The sequence below is a fragment of the Rhopalosiphum maidis genome, chromosome 4 (assembly GCF_003676215.2).
Source record: "Rhopalosiphum maidis isolate BTI-1 chromosome 4, ASM367621v3, whole genome shotgun sequence".
Taxonomy (NCBI): domain Eukaryota; kingdom Metazoa; phylum Arthropoda; class Insecta; order Hemiptera; family Aphididae; genus Rhopalosiphum; species Rhopalosiphum maidis.
Genome location: NC_040880.1, coordinates 43446268 through 43474038, shown reverse-complemented (window position 1 = coordinate 43474038; position 27771 = coordinate 43446268). Strand labels below are relative to the sequence as shown.

The 27771-nt window shown below is 26.6% G+C and overlaps 2 protein-coding genes across 3 annotated transcripts in view; both read right to left on the bottom strand.

The window, feature by feature from the left end:
* Positions 1-1169: 1169 nt before the first annotated feature.
* Positions 1170-16903, bottom strand: LOC113557226 (guanine nucleotide-binding protein subunit gamma-e). The gene is made up of 3 exons (XM_026962616.1): positions 16678-16903; positions 10835-11112; positions 1170-1454 (listed from the first exon to the last, which is right to left on the bottom strand). Exons 2-3 carry the CDS (start codon positions 10945-10947, stop codon positions 1349-1351), a joined length of 219 nt encoding a protein of 72 aa, XP_026818417.1. The 5' UTR covers positions 10948-11112; positions 16678-16903; the 3' UTR covers positions 1170-1348.
* Positions 16904-25726: 8823 nt separating this feature from the next.
* The window catches only part of LOC113556017, a 39683-nt gene continuing 37638 nt past the window's right edge, over positions 25727-27771 (bottom strand). Inside the window, exon 8 of one of the 2 annotated variants that reach the window (XM_026960708.1) lies at positions 25727-27278. In XM_026960708.1, coding sequence (XP_026816509.1) covers positions 27115-27278 — 164 coding nt within the window. In that variant the 3' untranslated portion in view covers positions 25727-27114. The remainder of the gene's footprint in view (positions 27279-27771) is intronic. The other variant, XM_026960709.1, reaches the window with a different exon arrangement.

Genomic DNA, 27771 nt, shown 5'->3' with positions numbered 1-27771 from the left:
TTTTGGCAATATAATATATAATAATTATAATAGTAAAATCGAAATAATGTTTTCTAAAAATTAAATCAAATGCTGAATCGTTGTTATTTTTATTTCCCGTTAATACAGAACAATATGATAGTATTATGTTCACTTTGCTATGATTATGTGTATATGTATATATATATACATCGCTTCGTTCAATCGTTGTTACGTGTAAAATTGAATATATTATGCACATAACTTATACACACGTAATTACGAATGACATAATTCATTAGTGTAATATATTATTATATATAGTGATGACAAAAAAATAAAACAACGTTTTTGTTATAGATACTAAACTTATAACGTAATTGGTGCCCATAAATATAACCAGAAAAATACTACATCAAAAAAAAAAAATCAAAATGTATTATAGTAAACTAAAATTTTTTTAACACTCTAATTTATACAAATATTAGATAGGCTTACCTTTTTTTTAAAAAAAATGTATAAAATCTTATAGAAACGTCACGACGCAAAATTTAATTTTAATTAAGCTCGGATAGGGGAGGGATTAGGATATATTTCAGATAAAACATTAACTGTGTATATTATTATTATAGTAACCACGATGGGCCTTACAGGTTTATTGCAATATGGATTACAAAAAAAAGTGGCCGACATTATACGATGATTGTTGATGCTTAGCTATAAATTATTTTATTGATAAAAGTATAATACATGTATAATATAGTATTTAATATTTATAAATATTTATAATTATAATAATATATAGGTAGGTATATGAGATATAAATAATATATCTGAGATGGGCTTAATTACAGTGACTAGAATAATAATATTATGACTAAAGGTAAAAATCATATAATTTAAGATATAATCTAAAAATTAAGAAAGAAAAACAAACAAAAAAAAACAAGACAAAGATGTAATCATCGTTTAAGTACTCACACAGAAATTGATAACATTAAGGCGCGCACGCATCCTACCTACATATTTATTATCGACCTACCTAGTTAATTAAATTATCATACTTGAAACCAAGACTATTATTTTTATATTTTATTGAGCTTATATAATTACCCTTAAAATACTTGTTTTTATGTAATAATTTTTTTTTTTTTAATTTTTATTAAAAATGTATTTTTATAATTCAAAATAAAACGAAAAAATACACAATATTGGAAATGTTACAATTAATTTTATATTTTTCATGAAATAAAAAATAAATGATTGCGTTAATAAAATGTAAAGAAAATGTAAGTTTGACCGGATCCAATGCCGACAGGGCAGCGCGGCACGGCTGTGTGGGCGGCGGCGGCAGCAACGGCGCCGAGTTGAGTGTGTAAAAAAAAATCGTTCACATTATTACACACTTTCCTTTTTCCGCCCAAGGGTTGTTCTTTTTGTCTGGAGCGTGGATTAATGGATCGGTTTTTTCGTTTTCCTCGACAAATTCTCTCATCCTGTGAACAGTTAAAATAAATTGAATTCCCATATTTATAATATAATTATTTACTAGGTACCTAGAAATTTAAAAATAAAAACTTGTAATAACCGTTGTTATCGCGCGCGCTGGCTTTGTATGCATTTACTTATACTATAATACTCGCACGTCATATTTAATGTGTTTTGGTAAATCTTACACCCAGATATATATTTTCACCATATTTTCTCAGTTTGACTTTCATTTTCACTAAAACTTTTTTTGTCCTCGGTATCATTCACCACTAATTCACAAGTTATGTCAACATTATTCTGTGTAATAGTACATATTAAATTTTAAATGTATTATACTGCACACCTGAATATCTCATATCTGATTTAATATATAACATAATAACTCAATAATAAATAAATTCATTAAGGAATTTATATCTGATTTCAAAATTAAATGCGAAACTTATTGAATCTAAAGGTAATTATTTGATCAATAGAATTCGGGATAGATATATCATAGATACGATGAATGGCAATTTTTTTTAATGGACAATAATAATAATAATAATAACTAATTGGTAATAAAAATAAAAAATATCATAAAATTCAATTTTAAAATGTTAAATTAACGATAACATTGTTCTAGGTAGGTACCAACCAGTGATAAAATTATTATTTTATGAGGAATTTTATTAAAAATATGAGTACCATTATATTTAAATACCAACTAACTAAACCTAACTTATAGGTCAGTGGTTCCCATTTAGTATGATGTCACGGACCCCTACCAAAAACATAAATTGGTCCGGGAACCCCTTATTTCTAAATATTTTAATTACTTATTTTTCAGTTTTGTTTAATTATGAAAATTATAAACATTTATAATAAATTTATTGTTGACCTTTTTAGCGATAATCGATTTCAATAGAGATAGTTCAAAACTTTTCAAAATACCTAAAATTTCAAACCAACCACAACGAATTTAATAATTCTACTAAAATAAAATAAAAATATCACTTCAGTACAACACACGATTTAAGATATATCTACACAACCACGGACCCCTTAACATCAACACGAGGACCCATGGGGGTCCGCGGACCACCAATTGGGAACCACTGTTATAGGTATTCAATGATTTTCGTATTCAGCCATCTGGGTGTGGTAAACAAACTGACCGAAACATTGTCAGAATAAATTATGATTTAATAGACCGTTAAAATGCTGTATAGATTTCGGTCATAATATTAATGTGACAAAGCATACTTTGTAATATCGCATGAATAATATCCATAAATATAGGACTTTATATAATACAAGTCGTAATTATTGTTGTATAGTATTAGATTATATAATTTACTATTTAAATGAAACGTTTGTATTAAATCTATATTTTGTAAGTACTTATACACAAGGAAAAAGAGAGGCAGACAGAGATAGAGCGAGAGAGAGTGAAAGTTAGACAAAAAAGTTATACTCTTTGAAATGCGCTTCTGTTTTTTTAATGGTAGGGGTAGTACGTAATTATTCATAGATGTAATGTTTACGTTGGAAATGTAATATCATTTTTTTAGAGCCGTATACTTATATATTTGAGATTCTGAACAATTAGCAATTAGTTCGAATAATTAATTATAAGATGTGGTGAAGTTGTATATTTATATCATGTAAAATATGTCATGTTTGTACAAATTATATTATATTCAGAATTATATACCATTCGAAAAAAAATGCTAAATTTTGTATTTGCTTTGAACGTTTGTAAAGAATTACAAGTAAGTTTGTAGAATAAATTTTGTACAATCAATAATTTCGAAAAATCCAAACTTTTTAAACAATCATAAAATAATTATACTTATTATAGGCCAGTATATTTAAAAATCATATGTAGACTGTTGGTATATGTTATTCAACTATCTAGTGTTAATTGTTTAATTTACTCGACTATGAGTAAATGAAAAAATTATAAGATACATACTACAATACAAATAATATATGTAACTTATATTGTATTAAGCACTATTTTTTGCCACTGACTGAATGGCATATCAACTCATAGACCAAACCGCTGGGTCTAGATATTTTATAATTTCCACAGAGGTTCCTTATATATAATGTAGGTCAGTAATATCAAATTATTTTTAGTAACTTTACTGCTAAATGTTAAAAAATGGTATTAAATTAAGTACTTTTTCAATGTTCTGCTTCCGATCCATTTATCCTATCGTCAAGTAGGATTATTTTTAAAATTTATAGATAACTCTGTGGAGCTGCTTTTAAGCACATTTTTATACATTCAACTTTTATAAAAGTTCTATCCCCATAAATTTGAGCGATAAAATAGGAATACTTCCGTGGTGCGTGGTGCCATATGTTTAGTTTTTTAAAACAAATTTTCTATAAAATCAACAACACGATCGCATATAAAATCGGTGTTGTTAACATTTTTTGTACATTTTCCACGGAAAGATAACTAAACTTAAATCGATTTACTCAAAAAGTTGCGTTTAAACCAAAAATCTTCAAACGCTGTATTCAATTCACCACAAGAGATTATTACCGACACTGACTTCTGTGAACTGATGTTTACTTAAATCAAAAAATATCAGGTGCCGTATATTATATATTTTTCATTTTTCCCCAAACCAAATCGTGTAGTATTACAGCAAGTATATTTACTTCATCTCAATATTTTATAAAAAAAGTTTTGAAAAAAAATCCGTTAAATAATTACAATGGTATAACAAAATTAAATTGTAAGATGGATAAACAGAGGTTTCAAATATTAATTAACAGACGAAACGCACATTATAAAAATTGAAAAATATCAAAAAGTAAAATAAAATTAGAGAAATAAACAAAAACGTAAAGATCATATATCATGACAAAAAATCAAAGAAATAAAAATTAGAGAATAAACAAACAGACAGGTCCGAATATTTAGGTATTCTGGTATTAATGGTACGACAGAAAAATGTCGATACTGAATAATACTCTGTTTTTTTTTTTTTTTTTTTTTTTAATGAAAAGAATAGACCTGCTAATATTTGCAGTCACAGGAACAAAGCTTTGAGAAAGTTTAATTATTCATTATGTGATGTATAGAGACTATATTTAGTATTTATAAATAACTAATTAAAAGTTAAATTTTCACGTAATAAAAATTGGGGGAATCAGGATTTAGTGAAAATTTTAAGATAAATCAATTTAAAATATTGTATTAATTAATGAGGTATTACAGTTATGTATGGGTATTTTATTTTATTTAAAATTTTAATAATTTTAATATTTGTATTAAGTTTAATTTCTATTTCTATTATTTGACTGATAAACTTATATCTCACGAAAATAATTTAAAATGAGTAGTGATCGAAGCGAGCAGAGGGAAATAATATAGATTTCTAGTATAGATTTTATTATATTTATATATTGCATATTTATACACACACACATATTATTATGGTATTATAATACTGACAATATAATTCAGTCATATACTACATTATATAGTTTTATATTTCTTATTATATGGGGAATAATAATATAAAGGTCATATGTATTAGGTCTGTAATATACATTATATAATATTCTATAGAGTATATTATAAGTTATTACAGTGAGTAAATCTTTTTAAAGTTTAGCAGATCAAAATCAAAACTATCACAATATTTCCATAATGACATCCAGTATCGGTTTGTGTGAGCAAAGTTATCTTTCAACCACCATACTACCATAGGTATTATACTTTTTTTCAATAAGGCGGCGATAGAGAAGAAATGACGACAATGATCATTACGTACGTATTCACGTATTATGTATATTCGTGAAAGCCACATAATTCACTGAAATAATAATATTATACTCTTCGTTGGTGAGATAATGTATTTTTAATCATTATTATTGTAACCATGTCCTCGTGTGTGTTCACGGAGATGTATCATCGAGAATCATTGTAATACAATGGCTTTTCATTCTGGTTGAATTTTTTATCTTAACTGTTGGCGCTCGTAGGATTATCGAGCTAATATACGTATCATATTATCATAATTCCACCGATAAAGTAAGTAAAAAATAAATTACACAGCAAAAGCTAGTGCAATAGCTAAGCTCTTGCACCTCCCTTATTTTCCACATGGTATCTATTCACTTGCGTTAGCACTTAGCAGTTATAACTTATAGTCCTGCAAAAGTATATTTATACAGCCAAGCAGGTAGATACTGCTATTTTATTATTATTATATAGACACTTATTACTATTAAAACCTACAAACTTAAATACAGAAGCAGGGTATTTCACAATCATTGTTTACGATATAAACTTATATATTATTATAATGATGCTTCTTTGAGTAATAATATAATACACATACACACACACACACATATATATACGAGATATTATTATCAGTTATCATACATAACCAACGCTAACTTTCATTATCTTAAATTAGAATAATGACTATTATACATTATGCACATGGAATACTACACGTAAAGTCATGTACATTTTAATGTTATTCTTTGTTTACTACGCCAACTAATATTTTGTGTATTCGTATAAGATATGATAGGTAGGTACCTATATTGTATACATGCCTAATTAGTACTTATATCAGGTTTTACAAATACGTTAGCGATATAAAAACGTACATTTTTATATTAAAATTCGATTACTTAATTAATATAAATTCAACGTATAATTATTACTGTGAATTATGATATAATATATTATTATTTAACATCTTAATCAATTTAGAAACATTACATCATCTTTATACACACATTTTATCACGGGAACTATTATTACTATTTAATTTTTTAAATTTAGTAAAAATCATCATTATTTTATTAAACTTTTAGATTATACAGATTAAACAAATTTAGTATACAATTCTAATTAATAGTTAATGCACAGATTAAGCAGTTTTAATTAAATTAACAGTATTTGAAATACTAATGTCTGTATTCAGATTTTAATACGTAGGTATTTAATTATAGTATACCATTTATAAATATATTAATTTAAAAGTATATTTATAGCATAGCGTTTTACACGATGTACATATATAATATTATCAACATTTTATTTAAAATTGATTGATAAATTCATCATCATACTAAAATTATATAGGCATATATTATGAATTATTACTTATTTATGAACATGGTAGTTTTATTTATGATCATAGTCTATTAGTATACAATTAAAAATAAGTATGGATCATGGAAGTGAATTATTATTATAGTTATATTACTTTAAAACATACTTTGTTTTTGATCAATTAAATTAACTGTTTTTAAAGATGTATTTTATTTTTATATGGTAATATTATTAATTTATTATTAGTAGAATAAAGCTGTGAAAATAAATAGTTTTTACTAAAATTGTTCATATCTCCTTTATTAATAGAATTTGTATAGTTTAATGACTGCATCTATTAAAATCACGAGCTTTTAAAATCTATAAATGTATTGAATTAATTATTTTTCTTTACTTATAATACATTTACATATCATCTGTTTAAATGATCTGCTTCTACAAACTTGCCACACATGACGAAGGGGAAGTATAACCAACTAGTAACTATTGAGATACTTCAGTCAAAGTATTATATTGTAGTACCTATCAGTATACTACGAACATACGAGTTACAAATATTATATTGATATCGCTGTCGAAGAGAATAATATTTCAAGTGACATTTAAAAAAAAGGTCAAATATCATGCGAATTCAACAGTTTATAAAGTATATTTTACTTGATGGTCGTGTCACACTATCACTTACTCGTGCACATGTGATATGACATGATATAATATAATATCTATGTATGTAATATATTATATGTTATAACTTATTGTTTATACCTAGCCTATAATTGTAATATAATATTACTATTATGTTACAGAGTTATACCACAATATTCATTCAACTGCATGCTTCTGGATAATTAAATAGTTTTATTATGAAATTTAAAAAGTACATATAAATATATTTTTTTCTTTGTTAAATATTTTATAAAAATAATAACACGTGTTTCTCATACAGGGTTGAAGGTTTGGCTAGAGTAGTGGAGTATTACTCTATTAATAACCTACTAGTCTTGTAGTATCTTAGGCCATACGTTCTACAACATATCACATGTTGTGCTATTACATACCTATAATATAAAATATTAAACAAGAAATTGTACGCTGTTTAAGGAAAGATACAACGAAAATGTTTAGTATTTAATACTGTTAGATGACCTGTATAATAATATTAACAATATATAAGTCAATATGTTGATTGTTTTAAAACTTTATTTATATTTTACTTTTTAAAAACAAAAACGTATAGTTTGCATTGTAGAATATTACATTATTGTAATAATATAAATAAATTATATTCGTAGTAAAAATGAAAGTATATAATTACCTTATTTTAATATTATTTATATATAAACTTAGATATTTGAGTATAGAAGTAGATTAATGCTATTTAAACTCAATTAATTTGATTTAAAGGCGAAATTATTTGAACTATAAATATAGGTATTTTGAAAAATCAATATAGGTATTTAACAAATATTTCATTTATTAGGATTATTTAATTTTAAATGTCTATTTACCAGAAATGTACAAGTTAATAATATTATTTCCAAGCCAATACATATTTAATTAGTTATTAAATAAAGAAATTAAAACAATATTACAGTTATTAGTAATTATGGTTTTAGCATATTTTATGTATGGTTAATAGTATACAGTATTTGAAATTTTAAAAACTTAAAAAAATTTATTTCCGTTAATATACAGCAAAAACATGTTAATGAACTAATATTATTTATTTGATATAATTAAATACATGGGAAAATAATTTTTTTATATCTTTTAAAATATTTTATTAGTCAACGAACTTTGGATACAATTATGTACTATCAATTTGTATATTTTGAATTTTTATTAGATATTTATAAATAATATAATTAAACAGGAATTCAAATGAATTTCAAAAAAGGAGAAAAATGTCAATAAATGATGATGCAAACTTCAAATTGCTTAATCGTGTACATGTGTCATTTAAATATTTTAAATATAATACAAGAAGTTTCATTAAAACTTAAGTACATATTTGAACAAAAAAACTTATTTTACCTCAAAGGAATTTTTAGTTATCGAATATTATTTTATTATCAAAACATATAATTTATGAATATTTAAAAAAAACTTATTACAATTTCTACAAAAATCAAACAATTTGACTATAAATATGTGCAATTAAAATATATTAAAAACTAAAGGGGTTTTAATTAAATTAAGATATAATTTTATTATAATATTATCATAAAGAATATAGACAACAATTACATTATACTGAAAAAAGTAAAAATATCATCTAAAAACGTTGTATGAAAATAACTTCTATCTAATTATGATTCTAATAATCTTTTTATTCAGCATTGATGCATATCGTACATTATTCTTTAACGAATCGTAGTTCTTTATTTTTTTGAATTGAATAAGAATACTATACAGTATAGATACTAGTTAGTATTTTTATTAATAATTACATTACAATACCAAGTCATTTTTGTGCATAATATTATATAATACTATACTAGTAGTTGTACGTTGTTAATTTATAATATTTAAAGAAATATGACAATAGTGAAATACTTCGAAACAAACTATATTATAATCCATCCGCATCTCAATATTTAAACTCTTATAGATAACATGTTATTTACAGAATATTGTTGACTTATGTTACCTATTTAGACCGTCATCAAAAACTTATTATACAATACATTCAATACAATACTTGCATTATTTTTTTAAATATTTGTTATTGGTTTATTATATGTACCTATAATTGATTTTATCTATATTGGTTAGTTTATTATAGCTCGTATATATGAATACAAATTATAAAGTTTAAGTAATATCATTAAAAAAATGTTTGTATTATTTTTGTAATTACTATACTTTGGTATTTATATTTTATTCGAAATGTTTAATATAGCATATTATCTGGAGATCATAAAACAGTTTAATTAATAAATAAATGGATAATGATTTACTCATAAAGGGTTTATATTTTTATGCAAAATATGATAAATATTATAATTTCGTATGTAATATTTAGATTTTATAAGTAGTATAAACCCGGTACAAATGGGTGAAGTAGGGAGATTACCGAATCCTTTACGATTAAGCGTCCTCACCCCAAGTATATGAAAGTAATGCATAAACATACGCATGATAAATTATAATATTTAACCACAGATATGGGATCTGTGGATATCACGTATATCCATATATCCGTGGTATGATATTTATGCATATTGTACATACACGCATAAGTAAACATTTTACAATTATTAAAAAATTATAATTATAATCGTATATTATATATATAGGTAAATGGAAATGTTCAACTACAAGCGTGCACAGTGCAGTTGTAGTAGACGGAACGGTTGCATAATAACACAATGTAAGTACGTGAGTTGTATGTGTAATATACGTTTTGAAAAATAAAAGCTATAAGGAATGCCGAGGTGTACCACTTATCTAATATTATACTAAAATATTACATATCGGTAGGTATCTGTATTGCCGGCGTGTTTTAATTTCAGCGTGACGATCACGGAAACGACTGTAGGTGAATAAAAAAAAAAAAAAAAAAATAGCGACCGCCGCTGCCGCCGCCGCCTTGGAAGCCGTTGCTGTCGACAGGGCGCGCGAAAAGTATAATATGCATCACCACCGCCGTACCACCGACGTTACGCATCGGCAACTGTCTCGCGAATGGACCCGGCAAAATCGCCGCGGTCGGGACGAGAGGCGTCGGCGGCAACGACACGGCAAAACGTTATCAATTTGTAACAACACAATATCTCGTCATGGGCGGCGTATAGTGTTCTGTGCACAAACGTATATATTATATATATATATACGTATATCTTATATTATGCACGAGGCGCACGGCGCGAGAGAAGGTTTTTTAAGCGCGTGTAGTGCCGGCTGTACATACGAGGTGGGTTTGGACGGAAACGCTTTCGACAGATCGCGCAAACCATCCGACCGTAATATTCTTATGACATGTGCGGCGAAAAACAAAACTCAATATACCGTGTAAACGTGAATAATAGTATTTAACATCGCGTACAACTGTCCCGCGTTTGTCGTGCCACTCGGACACGCGCAATAATAAAATGATCGTCGTTATGACATTGTATACGCACTACTGCACTACTTGTACAGAACAACTGACGTGTAACAACATATACATAGTCACACGCGTTAAATCGTTACGATATTATTAATATTGTCATATTTAATCGCGTAAACCGTATACCGTCGTGGTACACATAATAATAATAATAATAGTATAGTGTATCGGGTGCGTATATAAGGTGTACTCACGCCTGTATGCTCCTGGATAGCGGCCATCGGTCCATTGTGGACTGGTAGCGCATGTTTTCGATCTGTTTCTTGAGCGCGTCCCGGTCCATCGCTGAAAGCACACTGGGGTCCATGACTTCGCCGCCGCCGGCGCCCGCGTACAGCGTAGTCGCAGTCGCCGCCTCCGCCGCTCCGGTATATATACGTATATACGGTGACCTTATACCGCGGTAGTCGCAGACGCCGCCGCTGCCGTCGACCAGCGCCGCTTGTTCGTTCCGTCCGCCCGTCCGTCGGGTCTGCGAAAAACGCACGCGCACACGGCTTAGTAGGTACACGCACACACGCGCGCGCGCGCGCGCATCGCGTGCCCCCGCACCGCCCGACCGACGCTCTCCCCCGACACGCGCTCGCCCCGCGCCACGTTCCCCACCACAGCGCACCCGGCACGATATCGATTATTATCAAAGCCGAAAACGCGCGCGACAGACATTGCTCTGGCCACGGTGTGTTTGCGTGAACACAGTGGCCCACGAGCACCCACGCTGCCGCCACCGCCCGCCACCCGCCGACGGCCCATCCATTGACAAACCGCGCGGCAACACCGCCACCCCGCCGCTCGTCGCTCGGTTTTCTCACCACTGTTTTTACACCTATGTGCGTACATATTATTATAATATATTATGTTTACAGAAAGGCGGTGTCCGCCCTATCACCCCCGTCACCGCCACCCATGACCGTTGTCGCGTGCAATATACGCGTTATACGGATATTATGTGGACATTCGGCGTCGGTCGGTACCGCGGCGGCCGAAGGCGTATTAAAAACGTTATTTCGAGTGTGCGTAATGATAATATTGTGAGCACAGCCGTGCGGGGGACGACGGCGATCGGAAACCGGATATTAATATTATGATATCATAAAAATATAGATATATATCGTATTGATATGGGCCGGTATATACCTGTTGGCCGCCGCCGTGTTATATAATATTAATATTATGTTATTATATCTTTGGGCGTACGGTTTTTGGCACGCGGAGCGTGAGACATTTTTTTTTTTTTTTTTTTGACATTTATACTTTTACCGTATTAGTATTCTCTCTACGCGATCTACGGGCACAAAGGGGATAAGCACTGCGGTGAGATGGATTTTTTTTCACTCGTTTTTGCCGCGGGTCGAAAAACGTATAATATATGCCCGCGTGCTACGCGTGTTAAATCTCTTCTTAGCCGCCGTCAGTTGTCTGACAAACCAATACTTATTTCGCATTGCCATGTGTCAACTTATACCTCACCTCGGCCATCTCATCGTCCCACTCGGATACGGTTTTCACTTGTCTTATTTATTCGAGTATATTAATTGGGGTTTTTTTTTTATTTATTTAATTGACGAGTCAATAATTCAATCGAGATCGAGTACAACGGTGAATTTAGCAGTGAATAGATCCCATAAAAACGGTATTTCCTATTTTTCGCTCTATACCTAAGTATATTTTGTCGTGTAATCATCAGCGAGCATAATTTGAATATCATAATATAATATTGTTAGGAAAAACTATAGGTTTAGGCAAATTTTATAATATTGCTTAGTACTCGTATAAAATTAGGTGCAGTACATACCATGCATACCATAAATAATAAAAATATTTTACTCTTAATAATGTATTCAAATTATACACAAAATGTGAAAAACAATATAGGTTTATCGATTAAATATATTTAAACAACTTAGGTATAGCACAGCTCAGTGATTTAAACAATCTCCGTTGATAAAGAATGGGTAATTATTTTTTTTTTTATCGTTTGGGTTATTATTTTGTTTGAGTTAATATTCTTTTTAATCACGTAACTAATATTAAAAGTGTACCTATACATTTTTTAATCCTAAATGAAATCATTAATTACTAAGTGTTTTGGGTGCATTTTATTTATAATTTTAAAAAATATGCATAGAATTCTTAACGTAATTTTAATTATTATTGATATAACGAAAAGGATTGTAATTTAAATTATTCCTATGTTATATAATTATTTGTAGTACATCCAATTTGACATTAATTTAATAAATCATTAAAAATTAACCTTAAATTTATAGAGGTTTTTTATTTTCTATTTTCCAATTAACTAATTAAAGAAGATGGAAAATATATATATTTTTTTTTATTATTATTATGAAACATTTAAATTTAAATTAATCGTGTGAAATTATAACACTAAAATATTATAAATAATATAATAATATAAAAATATCAAATGGATTATAGTTTATAACTTTATAAGTGTTATGACTTGATTTCTAAATGATTAATGATTAATAAATACATGTGATGTTTTCTTGATGTGATTTTAAAACTATAAATCTTTATTACATTTTTATTTAAAAACAAACATTATATTATTCCCAAATTATAAATAAGTAATGCTATTTTTCAAGTTACTATTTAAGATTTAGAGCGGAACAATGAATGTGTGGTTTTAAAATGGCATATGTTTTTGATAAAGTAAAAAAAAGTTCTATTTTTAGAATGTTTTCCGGTAGCAAATTATATCTAATTGGCCCTCTAAGGGGTTACAACTTAAAAGTATACAATTTTCAAAATAATTAGGAAAACCTAAACAAAAATAATAATACAGAAAAAGGAGAATATTTACGCAATACGAGTTTAAGTTAGAATTGATTTAATTATTTTGTTGTAATTTAAAAAAACAAATTGTAATTGTAATCAGTAGAGGCTTTACCGAATATTATACAAGCATAAATGATTATTATTTACTTTTTACTATTTCTTACTAGACTTACTAATTTTAAAAGATTTTTGTTCATTTTGTAATATTAATTGACATCATTTGAAATTTTTGATTTTTTTTTATGATTTATGTATGATAACATATTTATTTTCGAGTTAAAAAGTTTAATAGATTGATAACAGTTTCCTTAAAATTGGTTTTTAACTCATTTAATAAATATAAAAAAAAATTATAATATTATTTAAAATTCAATTTTTTACAAAATTTATCAAAAACCCTATAAAATTCTGCATTTATGCAGCGTCAAGCTTTGAAAAATGAATTTTTTCTAAAATTTATAAAGTATTAGCGTAAGTGGTATAAATATTTTTAGAGTGCTTATTTTGAAAAATTAAACAGTGGAGGAATTTGGTATGTGTTACAAAAAAGTAAAATATTCTTGTCAGAAAACTTTTTATTTCTTAGTTATAATATTTAACATTAGATTATCTAATAAAATTATCAAATTTATAGTGTAGTTTGATTCTATTAATGTGTGATTGATGATGGATGAGAAAAAAATAAAAATAATTTATTATTTTTAAGTTTTACTATTTTAATTTATAGTTGAGTTGAGATGTATTTTTCAATAAAAAAATTATTATACTCCAAAAAAATGTTATCTAATAATTTATTATGAATAGATAATTAAAGTCACGTTTGAACGTACTAAGTTATGGTGTCATTCTTTCCTATAGATTTTTATTGTGTGTACATTATTTTTGAGATATCAATTACATAATTAAAAGAATAAATTCAAAGATAATTTAAAACTATAATTTTTATGTATTGAAAATAAAAAATATTTGGTTATAAACAACCAATGAGGAACTTTGTAATACATTTTCAAACTTTTTAGATCCAAATTTTCTTTATATATAAATCGTTTAAATTATAAATTGACTTGCGGAGACCCAAAAGTAACGCTTTTATAGGAACAATTTAAATGAAATCAGAAAAAAAAATTTAAATCAATCAACTGTAAAACAAAATTAAGCATTGAGAAGTTCAATGATTGAACTGTACTCCCCCAATCACACGAACTTAATGTTTATACTTGATTACCTTTGATCCTATTTATTCAATGTACATTATTTTATAGTTTATTAATATTTTATCGATAGTAAGTATAAAAACATTGAAAAAATACATAAGCATTTAATTAAATGAGATTAAATTAGGGTTTCTTGAAATTGTTGGTGTTCTACTTAGTTTTCGTCAAAGAAAAAAAACAAAAAAAAAATTCGTTCAGTAACTACTCAACGATTTGCTTAAAATAACTTATTAGTTTAGTATGATGATAGTTTCTTATGAGTTAAGTTTTTATTTAATTGAACGCCTACAAATTGGTCCTCTGATAGTCTACAGATATAAAATGTACATGCGAACTGGCCCAATGAACTTTTATTGTGTTATTAAATAAATACTTAAAACTTAGAATTCAAATTTTAACCACAGTTAAAAAATTATAGTATAAATTAAACAGTATCCACGGGTCATCACTTTTGTTTTGCTAGTCAATCTAAGTATACAAGTATAATAAACAGAATAATAAGCTATAAAGTTATTTTCAATAATAAAATAGGTACATAATCATAGATTAATAAAAAAATAAATAATAATAATAATAATAATAATAAAGAACACGTTTATAATATTTTTTCAATTTTTACTGTTTTATGTATCTTTTTGGGTTCGATAATTTTTAGGGGAATAAAATTCTGAATTAAATTAATGTCTTTCTAAAATTAGATTTTAACAATATTAATTGTATTATAATATTAGGCAATATTATGACTATCTATAAAATTATATATATATATAGAACCAATTCGTACATTTTATTTTTGACCCCAAAACCAATTGTATATTAAATATTGATATTTTTGTGATGCTAATTTAGTATTCCTACTAATATTTTAAATGAACATTAAAAAGAAAATAATACAAATAATACTTATAATATTTATTTTTTTTTCAACAAAATTCTTATTTTGTACTTGGATAGGTAGTCAAAAGCAAGTAGTCTATATTAATTAAGTTTATCATCTGTTTTTAATACAGCAACGCATATATGTATTGTATTTGTAATAATAATTACGATTTATGGTATTTTATGGTAATTGGTAATACAACTATTCGATTTAGATAGTAATTACTAATCAGTAATCACTATAATTGCCGAGAAAATCCAAGTTCCTAGTTACACTATATCATATATTTATATAAGATATTACCATGCTTTCGATAATTATTATCGATATCCCATAAACGCCGATAATTGCTACAAATAATTATTACATCGTTAATCACTATTATACGTTATAATTTATGTCAACTCTAAAGAAGGTTACTTACCTATTTAGGTTTTTTTTTTTAATTCGGAATTAATTACCCGGAAGATATTTAAAAACAACTTTATTTAGTACGCAAATCAAGCTTATTTTTTTACATTATAATATGACATAAAGTTTATTTTTTTATTTTTTTTTTTTATGTATTTTACATCTTATTAATCAGAACGAAAGACTTAAGTAGGTATTTATTTTGTTTGGTCAGAGCTTGACAGAGAATGAATGATAGCTTTCATTTTATTTTTATTGTAAAATTTTGTTTTTTGGTTTTAGTATTCAAAGTTATAATATTACATTATTACCTGTACCTATAGGCTATAGGCTATAATGCTATATATTATATTGTATGTTTTATTCTTGTATTTAAAAAATGTTATTATCGATGTTCGCGTTGTTGTATACCAAAATACTGTTTAAGTTTTAAATATTGTCGCTATTATTATACAAAACTTGCGTTTCAAATCAAATTTCTATTATGTTTCAAACAAAAACATTGATTATAATATAAACTATTGAAATAAATATTGATAAATGATCATCGAGTACATAATATATAAATATTAAATATTATGTTAAATTGTATTGTATTTGTCCAGTGAATAGAAAGATCTAAGAAGAGTTTTGGCATATTTTTTCTTAAAACATCGCGTGTTCGTATCATAGATACTGAATATAATATCCACCATTAGAAATTTATGTATATGTGTTCAATTATATTTACTTGTAGACGTAGTATAAATTCGACTAGAAAGTCTGCAGTACGGCAAATTCTCTACGACGACACGTTGTCCGACGATGGTGATGTGTGACCGCCGACGATATACGGTTCGTTCCTTTAACGGACGTGTACTACGATTACGGTACCTACATGTATTGACATGAACCGTCGCTGCTGTGTTGCAGTATAATGCGTAAGTGCGGTGTTCGCGGCGTATTGTATCGAAAAAAAAAATAGGTAATAATAATAGTATATTGTTATTATTTACTTATGCGTCACAAGCGAAATCCAATTAGTAAAAATAAAATCATTAAGTATTAAGCATAGTATATAATATATATAATTGAGTGCGACAAGGCGGAGGTGGAAAGCGTACAAAAGAAACGAACGGCCGAACAACCGACGACGGTCGATACTATCCTCACGACTTAGTCTACAATAATAATATAATATACGACCGTGTGCACTACTATACATAGTGTTGTACACTCGGAATATCGAATATTGACACGAGAAGCCCTACCCTTGTCGTCGTCGTCATCGTAGGTACTCGACTATGGTTGTGTAACATATTTAATAAACAATATGCGGTCGTCGACTACCAGCCATGTTATTAGGTTTTTTTTTTTTGTTCGTTGTCGACGAAATGTCTAACCGCACTAGTCTAGCGACGTCGGCACGATAAGACTATATATTATATAATAATATGATATTGTGTACGTTACTATAATTTATAATATAATTTCGTTACTTGTTAGTTGTCATCGGAAAAACGAACGTTATGTTGCGCGTATAGACATTTAGGCGGAAATTCGGTAAATTTCTGATGATACCGATCGCCGAAAGCATCCATACTTTCAAAGCTTGTAATCGATATTATGTGTGCTATTAGAAATAGTTATTAATATTAATATCAACATATTGTAGACCAGTGATTTTCCACCTGTTTATTCAAACAACGTATACCTCCTAGCAATGGTATATATTTATTGGATGTAGTGAAATATAGCAAAATATCAAACAATCAAATAACTAATAGGTTTTAAGTATAGAAAATTTAAAATATTTAAAACCAATTATTGTTCAAAATATATTTGTATTGCTTTTTCAACATGAATACATATTAATGCTAGTATTAATAGTTAAACAAATAAATACTCATCGTGTATTTGAAGGGAATTATAAATGCTAATTCTTCAGATATTTTATTTTCGAACGGTTTATTGGGAGACTAGATTCCTTAAAAACCACTTTCCCACAATGTATGAAAATATGCATCAATGAAATCGATACATAATCGTTTTAAAATTACTGCACTTGACCGTCATCAGCTGTAGTCGAAGAATAATGTGACGGGAAGAGAAGACACCGCCGCACCGCCACTCGCCATCTCCTCGTCGATCACCAGACACATTTTTCTCGGCAAAGTTTCTGTCTCTGTAGTCTGTATAATACTATATTTGTAGACGTAGTACATATAGTAGTAAAATAATGTATAATAATAGAATACGCTTGCGCATCGTAATACGATTTTGTTACTCTAACTATTATGTCAAGGATAATATAGTTTTGAACGATGAAAAATGAGCATATTGTTACTATAAAAATTACAACTACAAAAAAGTAGATATACCATATATACTGCTGTATTTACTACTCTTGATTGTTACATTTTTGGATAACGATTATTATTTTTAAATGCATCTCATATGATTAATGGTCGCAGATCAATGACGTCATTTGGGGGATGGCAAGATGGGCATTTTACCTTCACTTTGTTGATAGCAGGATGGATTTTTATGAATATGGGCTGGTGTCCGGATATTTATGAGCCGGTGTCCCGATGGATATGGATTTTTTTCTAGCTATGTGGGCCGGTCAAACCTTTTGACCCCCCCCTCCCTTCTCAAAAATTGAAATGACGGCACTGTCACGGATTTGTAATTTCTTCTTTTTGGATTGAATAATGCTTTATATTGCTTGTCCATGTTTTGAAATTTTATATTCAATACTTACCTAATCAATAATAAAATACAAAACATAAAAACACAATTTAAACTTAAATTACAAAAAGTAGCGCGGACCATTAGATTGGTATAATAATAACGTGAAAGCATTCATAAACCATAATATCAAAATAAAATAATAGGTAGGAAAGTGGGTACTGCTCCGCTGTACATATAAGATATAGAGTAGATCGATATTTAGGTGTGTTAAATTTGAATATAATGATAGCCATATCATTGTATACGAAAAACGATTCTGAGCGAAAATGGTCTATCAGATTATATAACGAAGTTTATTTCACGATACAATTAAGTCATTTATTTTACTTTTAATATTAGGGTCATTTGATATAATTTTTTCCGAAAATATTATATTTATTAAATTACTACTTATTAGTATTTAATTGTAATAATAATAGATATTTTTATAAATCTTATAACATGTTTCTGTAAATACCGTAAAACAGTAACGATAGATTTAAAGTATAAATAAATAATATATTAAAATAAATCAAAATGTTATTGCGTATATTAAAATTTATAATAATATAATATAAATAAGTTTTAAGTTACCACGAATAATGGTATTAATTATAACAGAATAATTAACGTTATTTAACTTTCAAATAAATATTTTCGTCCAAATTTGAATGTAAAATTTCTACAAAAATGATTTTCAGTATATATTTTTTAATTTTTATGGTTCCAGTATAAAATATTTATGAGAAATATTGTATTCAAATTTTCAAAACTTAAATATGAAATGAAAAGTTTTTATACATTTTTAAATACGAAATAGTATGTAATTTTTTGTAATTTCGGCGAATTTCATCAAAAGTCTAATTTAAAATTCATATAAAAATACTTTATAATTATATATTTTTAATATTTGTATATAGATACAATTTATGCGGAGTCTTGTAATAAATTTTCAAGAATTTTGACCTAGTGATTAATTTTATGGACATTAAAAAAAAAAAAAAACATTGAAAATGTAACATGCTTATAAATAGAGCAAAACGAGTTAAAATTTGTTGAAAATTAAATGATAATATAAAAATGTTTTGAATATTTCACGTGTCTACGATTATTTGTTTTTTAAAAAACAACAACAGCAAAAAAAAATCTCATTAGGACAGAAATAGTTATTATACGGCTAAATATCCAATGCCTTAAAAATTTGAACTTCAAATACTCATAAAAAATTAATTTGACTTTCCTATAGAATTATTATTTTATATAGGTATAGTTTAAACACCTTGTATTTAATTTTCAAATTTTAGGTATAAACAGATATTTGTAGCTACAAAATAACTTGTATTTTCAAACTTTTCACGAATCTTATCAAAATTCTAAATTTAAAACCTTATAAAAATATTATATGACAATAAATTTTTGATATTTTTTATTTGAGAAATAAAATGTTTTCGAGAAGGTTTGGAGTAAACGTTCAATCATTTTTACCTAATCATATATTTGTATTGACATTTGAAAAAAAAATCGAAAATTTTAATTTTTTATTAATAGTTTGAAAATAATTTAAAAACTATACCATACTGTATGGAAAATTATAATATAAATAGTTGATGATCAAAAAATAGAAATAAAAAAAAAGAATTTAGTCAAAATCTGGTTTAGCCTAAAAATACTCGTTTTTTTAAATGTTTTGTTTCTAATTTAAAACTCTTTAAACTTATTGTACAAACTATATTCAAATTCCTATCAAAAACCCCCAAAGTTGAAAATTAAATCCTTTTATAAACAATTTATCGTGTACCCGTGTATGGACGCATACAAAAAAAATACATCATTGTAAAATCAATACATTCATCGCTCGGCTCAGTGTCTAAAAAAATAATTAAACGAAAAATGTAAATGTCGACTAAAATAAAAACAACGATATTATTTAACATGTAAAAAATATTGTTTTTAGTACATTGATTTAGCAATTATTGTGAACTTTTAATGGGATTAGACATCGACCAGTCTTAACGAGTTTAATATAATGCAATATACTCATTCAATATTACTATCCAATGGTGAGAGTACATGTATTATTATATTGTTGTATATACGAATAATTAAATATGTTATAATATCAATAATAACTATTATATTATTGTTTTGCTATTGTACACTACTATTTAATATACCGGAGTTTTATCGTTAAGATTTATGAAGCCCTGTGTAATTTAAGATATAAATACTTAAAAGACCTTCAGCCAGCCCCCAGCTACCACCAGGTTACCAAGCAGCTTAATACTTTGTATTTATTTTTTTTTATTCTATACCTACTTTTATCAATCCTATAGCGCCTGTATTAATATTTTTAATCAAACCTAATGGACTTAGGTGTATTAGTAATCGCGTAAGTAGAAAAATCAATTTCACGTAAACTTTTGGAAAAATGATAGGTTTTATTGTATATTTTATAGTCGATTAATAAAGTTAATAACGGTTATTCAACCATATGGATAAAAACGCGTTATTTACAATTTGAAAGCCTATAATTATTATTCCTATTATTTATACAACAAATATTTCGTATTTTATTTTATTCAGTATCGTACGGAATTTAAGACATGTTTTGTGTTACGCATACATTACCTATATAATAATTTATATTCTAGGGTTATACTGTTGCAGACTTGCTGTTGTTTTAGAACGTAATATGTTAACTATGATGTTCTTACTTGTAAATAAATAAACTAAAACATAATATTTGAAACAACACAATATTTGAAACAAAAATAAATACCATATCAACAGAAATTCTATTGCGACGAAGAGCTTTAATGTGTTGTTGAAACAAGTAAAAACGAATACTGTAATAATAACTCTGTTCTGTGTTTGTTAGTAATGTTGCTTTTGTTAATATTATTCGTTCGCTCGTGAACAGCAAAATAAGTTTGATGAATGTAGACTTTATAAATTATAGTTTATTTCCGCTCTATTTTCCTGTTGCCAGGTTCATTCCAGTGTGTTGAGAGAGGTTTTTGAAATGATTTAAAAATAAATAAAAGTATGAAAACTATTCTCACATAAATGGATTTTTATCGCCATAGTGTATTAGGCTATAATCGTACAAAAATAGGATAGTATTCATAACATATTTATTATTATAACGAAATACATTTATTGGATTATTATAGTTAACCTATACGAGGATTTGATTTCTTAACATTTATTAAGGTCACGAGATGAGTAACGGGGAACATTTTTATTTTGAAATCTATAATTAAATTAAAATGTTCTTGTTATAGTGATTCATTTATATTGCGTAATAATGTTATGAAATAGTATATTTAATTTTTAAAAGTTTATAAATACTTAAAAATATACGTTAGTTGAGTATAAAAATATGATTCACTATAATATATTATATAATAATGTCACTGCGGTTCAATGAAACTTTGAAATAATGTAATTATGGCATTTTTTTTTTTTTTTTACTAAGTTCTAAAAGTTTGGACAGAAACCTAAACTAAATTTTCCAATAATTCAATTAAATATGTTTATTTAATATAATAATAGAATTTATCAACAATGTATCGGTAACCATGGTAACGAATTGTACCAAGTACTAAGTACTAAAAGTAGAAAATTAAAAGGAAATTAAAATCTATATAAAATGAAAATTTAAAACTTCCTCTATGCCATCATTCTAATAAAAAAAATATTCATACATTCTATATAGTATGTTAACCAATCATGTGTTTCTCATTGAACGAGAATATTTTTTTTTATACACATTGTTATATAAAATATTTTTACAACCAGTGCATATACATTATACGCCTATTTATAGAAAAAAAATGAATTATTTATTAATGAAACACAAAAAATTGAAACTACAATTTTCAAATAATAAAAAATATAAATATTGTGTTTTTATGTATAAAATTAACTGAAAACATAAAGAAAATAATGTGTCAATAGTCTTCTAAAAAATAGCTGCTATATTCCTAATAAAAAAAAATGTATATACTGTACTACTTTATTTTATACGATGAATAAAACTCACTCAGTCATTTGTCTTTTGGTTTATATATGTTATGCTGCGTCATAGCTAATGTAATTTTAAATTAGAAAATCAAATTTATAAGCAAATTTCTGAAGTATTTTATAATTCATTTTCATGCTCAATTCAACTACACGTCATACATGCGGAGGGAGTTTTATAGTGTAAAGGATTTCAAAATATATTTCGTTTTTATGTCGTTGTTTTCACATTGACATTTTATAAATGTATTACTACCTATTCAACTTACATGTTATGTGTAGGGTTCATTGATCTTGACTTTTAGTAGGTACGTTATACGTATGTATAGTTGATACTATTAATGCACAGTATACAACAAAATAAATATGATTAAAGATTATATTTAAATTTATTTATCCTTATATAAGGTAATTATTTTATCATGAACCAACATACAAAATACTAAATTAAACGAGATCAAAAACGACATCTTCCGCTGAACAAAACCAAAGCTCGACCGGAAAGAGTAGACTGTTCTTAACAGATTTCGTATTGGTCACACCAGAATCATCCACTATTTCCTAATGGCCAGAGAGGAACCCCCCCCATTTTCCAAACCTGTGAAACTGCATTAACCGTCGAACACTTAATATCCGACTGTTTAATGTTCAACTAAGAACGTGTTATGCATAGGATATCATACAACCTAGACAAGGCGCTTGGACCCAATCATGAAACAAATCTAGATATAATCAATTTTACAAAACAAAATAAATTGTTCCACCTTATATATACAAATATGTAACCTCATTAATTATATATTTTATATCTGTTTAAAATCATAACCTGTTTATAACTAATGGCCTTTGTTGTCGATGTTTTTAGATCAATAAAAAAAAAAAAATGCGTATTCTGCATCAGAAAATTTCTTGGGAAATTTCAATACATAAAATTTGAAATTATGGACGATTAGTTAATCAAAAAGTTTACCTACTGCTCTGTTCACCAAAACTTAAAATATTTATAACTCATAAATTAATAATCGTCCGAATTTCGATTTTTACATATTGAAATACTACAAAACATATTTTGCTTTAGAGTATGAAATTAATGTTATCATTCAAAAAAGTAAAAATTAAAAAAATTTAATATGGAAAAATTTAAAAATGTTATTTTATCTTGACTATAAATTATACAAAAGAAATAATTAAGAATTTGTATTGCGTATTATGTTAATATGTTTATTTGCTTTTTACAGAGTATGAAATGCATTACACAATTTTAGTCAATTTTATGATTACAACGTAAATTTTCCTTTTGGCCCCATATTTTCTCAATATCGAATTATCATAATAATTATATTATTTTATAATGGATTTCAATAATTATTGAATTATAATCACACGGCGATATGGATAGGCATTTTAGGTACACTAATGTCATGGTTTTTTTTTTCTGGTATTAGTGGTATTTTATATTTAACATACAACTACATCAAAAGTCCATTTAAAAAAGTAATCATAATATTGTTATGAATATTAAGTTATTATATTTTATCAAATAAATGCAGTTTATGGATATTAAGCAAAAAGTATTAGGTAGCAAAAAGTGTTGTATCATGAAAAACTATTGGTATTAAATATAATAATTGTATTATACGGATAGTAGGTAGTATCTCATACGATATTCGTAATCAGTATGTTTAATTCAATGATGAAAAATGTTTGTTTTTACTTAAATATAGTATATTTTAATTAACTGAATGTTTTGGTAATAAGTGTTAATTACTATCGACATAAAATTTCTAATTTTTATAGAATTTAATCATCATAATGTAATTCACTAAATTTTAATTATATTGGTTTTTAATTAACAGTTTTAATAACTGATGTAATTGTAATACATATTTCTGCTTTTTTAAATTGTTAAATTTTTTAATATTATGTTGCTATAAATATTATGACAAAACTTTTAAATATATTATTTTAAAATAGAAAACGTGAATATAATGTATAATTGTTTCATCTGTCAACAAGTATTTAGTAATAATTATAATTGTTTATAGTTTATATATTCACAAAAAAAGTTAATGGGTATAAAATTAACTCTTATACTTTATAACGTGTGATAAATTAAACCTTTTATTTTACTTGTTATATTATTCATTTCCTATTATCAATTAGTATAGTTTAAAATGTACAAGCGCATAAAGTAATTGATTGTTTAAAATATCATTGAATACTACAGATTTCACTGTGAATAATTAATATAAATGAACCAAAATACACAAAGCGCTGAAGTAGGTAATTCGCTTGATAGAACAGACGTGGAGCCGAATTAACCCAGATTGAATTATTCTGACTCTTCTCACCATCTAAGTGGATGATAAAATAATCAGAAGATAGATGAACAGACAACTATTAACTACAAGCATATTCTAAGTATTATTCACCGTCCCGTGACGATAATTGCACGACAAATATTACCTGCACTTTACCGCTTTTCTATGGGTTTGTGAGCACGGAAAAGTGACCACAGGCTGTATTATTGTATTATAAAATCATCGCCATGATACCGTTGAGCGCTCATTTCTCTTGTGACCATATTATGTACCAATCAGTTGTTTATTTTCGCTGGGGGAAACTATTATATGTTAATTTTTTGTTTTTGTTCAGCACTTCGTTTTTCACACAATATTTTATATACCTATACATTTAAGCAATTTTCGCATAAAAAAAAAAAAAAAAAAAATGTTTTCTTTTTCATTTAATAATTTATTTTGTGCTATTTTATATTCGAATTTACGATTAATAGAATAGTTAAAAAAAAATAAAAAATATCTGGTAAGCTAAAACAATATTGAATGTTAACAATATGATTATTTTAGAGTATGATCTCTGGATAATTACAATATAGTAGATATTATAATAGTGATCTTTAGACTTTCTTAATATTACAAAGGAAAAACACAATAGAAATAATTTAGTATTTGTATAACTCTTTTAAGATTAAATATTTTAATTATTTAAATAACAGATGTAAATATTGTATTTAACAACGATATAATTGTGATAATTTGTCCAAAACGAACTTTATCAAATTCATTGAATATATTTTAAAAATTATATGCTAAATATTATAAATATCTATATAACAGCTACAATATACGTTATACGCATTCTTACATTTTATTGATCAACGATGAATATCGATCGACATACAAAATCAAAAATGGAAGATCGTAGTATTACAATTATATACTTGAGCCAAATAATATTAGAGAGAAAAAAAAACAACAATAATAATATGCTAATGGTACACAATAAGAAGTAATATTATTCATACATCAAATAAAAATAAATCAGTAGATTTTTTGACACTTTTCTTAAATTCTAAAAATATTGCTCCACAAATCGTCAATCGTTGGGTACTTGAACTTTTACTAAATAATAATCTATTATCCAACTAACACAATTCAATTTATTAAGACGGGCAGAAAACAAAAGATGAACTTGATTGTCTTACGTTCTAAATTCTTATACGTTTATTCGTTTATAAGTTATTAAGTGTGATTCGATACCTATTTATAAATTGGCAACTACAACAATTTACCTAACACGTAATTGGTTAAATGGGGCAGCGATTAAAAGACGATTTTTCATATTGTTTATAATTTCGGAAGGATAATAACGAGAGCATAATGTATTAACATCATAATATTAAATATATAAATAACACAACTCAAAATTCACAACATTTGGTAAAATAGGTATTTCATTAAAAAATATAAATTCTATGATTTAACAAGATAATAATTTACGACGGTAAGATACAAAATCAATAATAATAATAATAATTAATAATATTAGAGGGTCATATTTTATTAGCTGCCTTCCTTTAATACTGCCAAATAATATGCATACATAAAATATGTATGTTGCCTTTTAAAGATTTGCGGAGCTGTGGCATTCACATTTGCTTCCGAACTCTCGAACTTAATTAGAACCTAATTTGTTTGAGTTTGATCGGAATGTTAAAAATATTTAAATAATTCATCTACGTTACTTGAATATCGAATTAAAAAGAATAATATTTCCAATGACTTAATCGAAAATAAAATATACTAAAATAAAATCTAGAATATTATTTAGTTATTTTATTATTTTGGATAGATAAAATATTATCAGTAAACATTTAAACAAACCGTTTAATTAAAATGTATTTCAACATTCCTCATTAACTCAAAAAACTATTTTCGAACACTTTAACCGGTTAAAGTTGATAGTGGTTTCGCAGTTTCATAGGTACATCACAGGAGAATACTCAAAAAAGAATTGTTTAAACAACTCATATTACAAGATTACGTGTATATCGCAATACGATGAATATAACTCATACTATGAGACATTTCTAAGGTCTCCTATTTATATTTTAAGATAAAGTTGTATATTTTTATGATCTAACACTGTCACGTTCGATTTCCAATTGGCCAGCGCCCCACAATAGTCGGTTTTTCGTGAATGGAATGAGTCCAATGAAAACACCAGACAAAACGATCCAAAAACCGGCTAAGTAAAAAGATAAGTCCCAAAAGCCAGTCAAATCAGATACCCAACCTGTTAACAGAAAAAATGATTATTATTTTAGTAATCTTACAATCGGTTTATCATGGTAAAATATAGAAATGTAAAACATTATAATAATCTCTAAGGGATTCTCAAAAAATGTTCTTTGTCCGTTAAAAATTATAAATAAGTATAACTACAACTATTTAAGGAATTTAAATATTCATGATTATAACAGTAAGAAATTTTCAGTTTTTACTATATTTCAACTAAGACGTTTAAAATATATACTATTATACTTTTATATACACTGTACAACAGTCCATATGTATAAGCAACTATAGGAATTGAGGAATTTAATATGTTATCTCAGTCGTTCTGACTGTAGAAGTGAAATAATTGTTTGTATGTACAGCGCATATCATATAGAATATAATGTACAATATGTAGTACGGCTTTTAATTTAATTTATATTTTAATTTTTTTTTATACAGTATAATTTGTTTTTATTTATTAGTTCGTTATTTACTCAATTTTTAGATAA

Bases quoted from the DNA above. Each gene is read 5' to 3' on its own strand.
- LOC113557226 (XM_026962616.1), bottom strand. From the start codon at position 10,947: ATGGACCCCAGTGTGCTTTCAGCGATGGACCGGGACGCGCTCAAGAAA. The intron at 1,455-10,834 runs GTGAGTACACCT...AACTGTTCACAG, and splicing joins CTATCCAGGAGCATACAGGC to GATGAGAGAATTTGTCGAGG.